Genomic DNA, 4,454 nt, shown 5'->3' with positions numbered 1-4,454 from the left:
CAGGGTTTCCGGGTCAAGGTTAGGGCTGGGTTTCACATTAAGAGCTTCACTCTTTGTCACACTCCACCCGTTGGTATTGGACCCGTCCGACAACCTGTGGGTGTGATCCACAGCCACAAGATCCCACATTACATCATTAGTAATAGTAAATACTCAAAATGCCATAATCAAGAGCAAAGAACAATTCAATGATAGGTTAAGGAACAAATGGTCCAAAATCCAAAGAAATAACACTGAATGATATCAAAATAATGTCTCAAAAGAGTATCAAAGGTAGGTAACAAAGTATGTAATAGCGGAAGCCAGAATTATCAAAAGAATGTTTCATCATGTTTTATTATTGTCCTGCAACTTCTTAGGGTGCTTTATCTCGTATTTCTCAATTCACAGAGTCATGAGACCTTCCTTCATGGACTTGTCCAAGTGGTGGACAACCTAGGCTCTCTTCCCATCAATAGGTGCCATAAGAGCATTCCATGCACCCGCAGAAAGCTTCATGTTGATCAGGACCAGATCCGATTGACATCTCCAGTACTTCTTTAGAGGTGCTCTCCCATGCATGGGGAATATCTCCTGTTTCTATATAGAAATATGAAGAAAACAGAGATAATCCACAAGGGTGTGTTTTAACGAACTCAATAAGGCAATAGTTCCATATATGTACCAAAATCACTTAGTGAATAGCAGATGAAATAATGAAATGCATCTAGTAATCTAACTATGCGAGTCTCTATTCAGGCAAACATGCTTTAGAATGTAACACCAGCTCTCCTCTGGATAGGTCTCATCATTCTGATTCCTCATTGATTGGCTACCTTTGTTGAGATCCCAGGTAAGGGGGTATGGTCCTCATCATCAACCATGGTTGGGGTACTGGTCCACACTTTCTCACCATAACCATTGGTCTGAGTATTGGCGCATGTCGAGAATTCTAAACCCAATGCAAGGTCCTATGGTAACACACTACATGTGGTCTATATACCTTTCCTCATACCTAGTGCATTGTTGGTCCAATATCCTTCTCCACCTAGGAATGTGAATCCTCACGGACTGATTACCTTTGCTGGATCCCATTCCTTAACCCTATAGTCAACCACATATTGTTGGGGTGGATGCTCTCATGTCCCCTCACGACACCCAAGTCATCTTTTAGACGCCCATGAGTCCAACCCTAACATATGCAACCCTATAATAACAATGGACCACTAAGTCTCCTCATGGACTGGTTACCTCTTTTGGATGACAAAGAGTCACGTCACTGCCATCACGAGTCACTCGGCTTCAATACCCCTGCCGAAAGGGTAGTAGCATGTAGGAGTACCTAACCATGCAGGTTAGACCCCTAGTCATGTGGGACAACAACTATGAGAGTGCTAGGGGCATCAGATGACAGTATCCCATACCACAACCCCTGATATCCCAAGCTAGGAGCACCAAGCTAGGTATTCCTCAATCATAGTCACACCAAACACATCATTCCACACCAAGCAAAGTAGTAAAATGCATTATTCATCAATCATGACACTTCATTAACAAGTAAACATGCATAACAATAATTACAATAGGTTATAAGACTATTGACATGTACAGGAAAGTAAACAGTTCATCATAATGTCAATTCAGCCATACGTGCAGTTGTGTCTTACCTATTTTAGCAAAAATTATTGAAAAATGTGCTAGATCTCCCAAAAAAATACACTATCAGATCCAAGAAAATCCCTAGAGTAATATTGTAAGGTTACATTAGGGTCTGAGAGTCAAATTGACCAAATCAGCATCAACGTAACCACTGTGACCTAGCCGGTCGATTGGTTGGGTCAATCAAAAGCCTTGATCGACCCCCCCCCCTCACTTTGATAGAACTTCAAGTCTGAAATTCAGACTTTTGATCACCCATCCTCAATTTGATTTTGGATATTTCAAGTCCGAATTTCATTCTTAGAACTCCAGAGAGGTCACTAGGCTATAAATCATAGAAGAAGAATAATTTAAATTCACATCATCTTCTTCGACAAGATTAGCCCTTAATTTGGATTTAAGAATCCATATCTTGGCATGATCCAATCTAGATAATCGATGGGAAAGGATTAAGCTAATCCAAATCACCACTACAGAATTTAGAGGAAAAGACTACTCTCTAATAATATAGAATTTAAGTAGAATAGGAGAGTGATCTACTAACCTCAACCGGATCTGAAAGTCAAAGCAAGTTCAGAGATTTCTCCTCGAATAGAGGTTCTTCTCCACCCACCATGTGTGCTCTACCTTTACTTAGTCCACAATAGCCTCCATGAATAAATTAATGCGAATTAGGTTGTGGAAGGCTTTAAATAGGGTGCCGGGGGCAAATCAGTGTTTTTAGGTAGGGTTTTCCAATTGATCACCAGGGTGGCTGATCGCTTGGTCAATCGAACGCCTTAAGCAACCACCCCTAGTACTTTTTAGTACGTGGGTGTTTGCACTGCCGGTTGATCCCTAGCTCTGCTGCAACCTTAGCCAACATGTGGAGGGGCCTTACCTTGTTTGCAAATATCTTTCAACTCAACCTTTCTTGTGCTGGATATCCATCTAGACAATCCATTTGGGTTCCGGCTGGATCTCCTTCCGATTCCCAATAAGGTAGGTTCTTCACAACAATATCCAGATCCATGAGCTCAAGGGCCAAAACATGCGCCTCAATCCAAATAGTACACAGCTTCTTTCGGCTAGAGCTTCGGTACTCGGACTTGAATTTCGGTTTTCAGGGTAGGAATACGAGGGTTATTACATCATCCCCTCCTAAAAAGAAATTTTGTCCTCAAAATTGCAAAGTACCTAGGTTTCCGAAAAGATAGGGATGTTGCTCGCATCTCATCTTCTTTCTCCCAAGATGCTTCTTTTGCAGAGTGATTCCTCTATCTAATATTCACCAGAGGTCTGGTTCGATTCCTTAGTTGCTTGTACTTGCGGTCCAGGATTTTTGCATGCTCTTCTTCATAAGTCAAGTCTGCACTCAAACATTCAAGTTCTTGCCGAAGATGTTTCAAATTCGCCAAGCAATATCTCAGCATAGAAACATGGAATACATCATGCACACCAGTTAGAGACAAAGGGAGGGCTAATCTATAAGCAACTTGACCAACCATTTTTGTGATCTCAAAAGGTCCAATATGTCTAGGGCTGAGCTTTCCTCTAATATTAAACCTCATAATGCCCTTCATTGAAGACACCTTCAAGAAAGCCCATTCACTTACCTAAAATTTCAGATCTATCATTCTTTTGTCTGCATAGGACTTCTAACTAGAGTGTGTAGCCTTGATTCTTTCTCTAATTACATCAACCATGACACTTATGGTCCTGATTAGGCCTGGACCAAGAACACGCATTTCTCCAACTTCATCCCAATAGAGAGGAGTCCTACAAGTAGGCCCATACAAGCCGTTGAATGGGGCCATTCCAATCATCGACTAGTAATTGTTGTTGGTAAATTCCACCAATGCTAAGTGGCCATCCCAATTACCACCCATATCAACAACACGTGCCCAAAGCATGTCTTCTAGAATCTAAATGATTCTTTCTGATTGTCCATCTATCTGAGGATGATGGTTGTACTCAAATTCAACTACTTTCCTAATGCTTTTTGTAGATTGTTCCAGAATCAAGAGGTGAACCTTGGATCCTTGTCATATACAATGCTAACTGGCACACCATGCAGTCTCACTACATTGTCTACATATAGACTTGCCAATTTGTCCATAGTGTGGGTAATCTTCATCGGTATAAAGTGGGCTGATTTGGTCAGTCGGTCCACTGTTACCCACACCGTGTCATTCCCTTTGTTGATTGGAGGTAGACTTGTGGCAAAATCTTCCCATTTCCAACTGGGTATAGGAAGGGGTTGTAGAAGACAAGATGGTGGTTGTCTGACAGCCCTCACCCATTGACAGGTACTACATTTGGCAACAAAATCTTCCACATCATTCCTCATTCTAGGCCACCAGAAATGTTCTTTCATAGCCTGATACATTTTCATATTGCCTGGATGAATAGTGAGGACGGATTGATGGGCTTCACTCAGGATTTCCTTCCTAAGGTCTTCCACTACTGGAACACAGATCTTTTCCTTGAAAACTAGAGCACCATTAGAAGCTAATGAGAAATCCGATAAATATCTAGCATCCAAAGATATCAAGTCAATCTTCTTTTTCAGTTTTGGGTCAATTGATTGCAATGCTTTGATTCTATCCCTCATTCTGGGTTGAACTGACATTGCTGCTAACATAGTTTTAGGGCCTTCTGGTAGAGTCTCCAATCCAAATTTGATGATAGAATACATCAGAGGTTTACTCAGAGAAGCCAAATCCACATTCTACCGATTACTCTTCCTAGCAGAGTGTCTACAACCATGTTGGCTTTCCCTAGGTGATATTGGATATCGCAGTCATAATCCTTCACTAGTTCTAACCATCTGTGTT

General features: G+C 41.4%; 1 protein-coding gene across 1 annotated transcript; it reads right to left on the bottom strand.

The window, feature by feature from the left end:
* Positions 1-435: 435 nt before the first annotated feature.
* On the bottom strand, positions 436-4,249 carry LOC149005477 (uncharacterized). The gene is made up of 4 exons (XM_089135919.1): positions 3,651-4,249; positions 3,315-3,396; positions 2,910-3,209; positions 436-579 (listed from the first exon to the last, which is right to left on the bottom strand). The coding sequence occupies exons 1-4, from the start codon at positions 4,247-4,249 to the stop codon at positions 436-438; spliced, it is 1,125 nt and encodes a 374-aa protein (XP_088992045.1).
* Positions 4,250-4,454: the final 205 nt, after the last annotated feature.

Source organism: Hakea prostrata, chromosome 9 (assembly GCF_041222555.1).
Source record: "Hakea prostrata isolate BN-2017 chromosome 9, UWA_Hpros_2, whole genome shotgun sequence".
Lineage (NCBI taxonomy): Eukaryota > Viridiplantae > Streptophyta > Magnoliopsida > Proteales > Proteaceae > Hakea > Hakea prostrata.
This window is presented reverse-complemented; position numbering and strand designations above follow the sequence as displayed.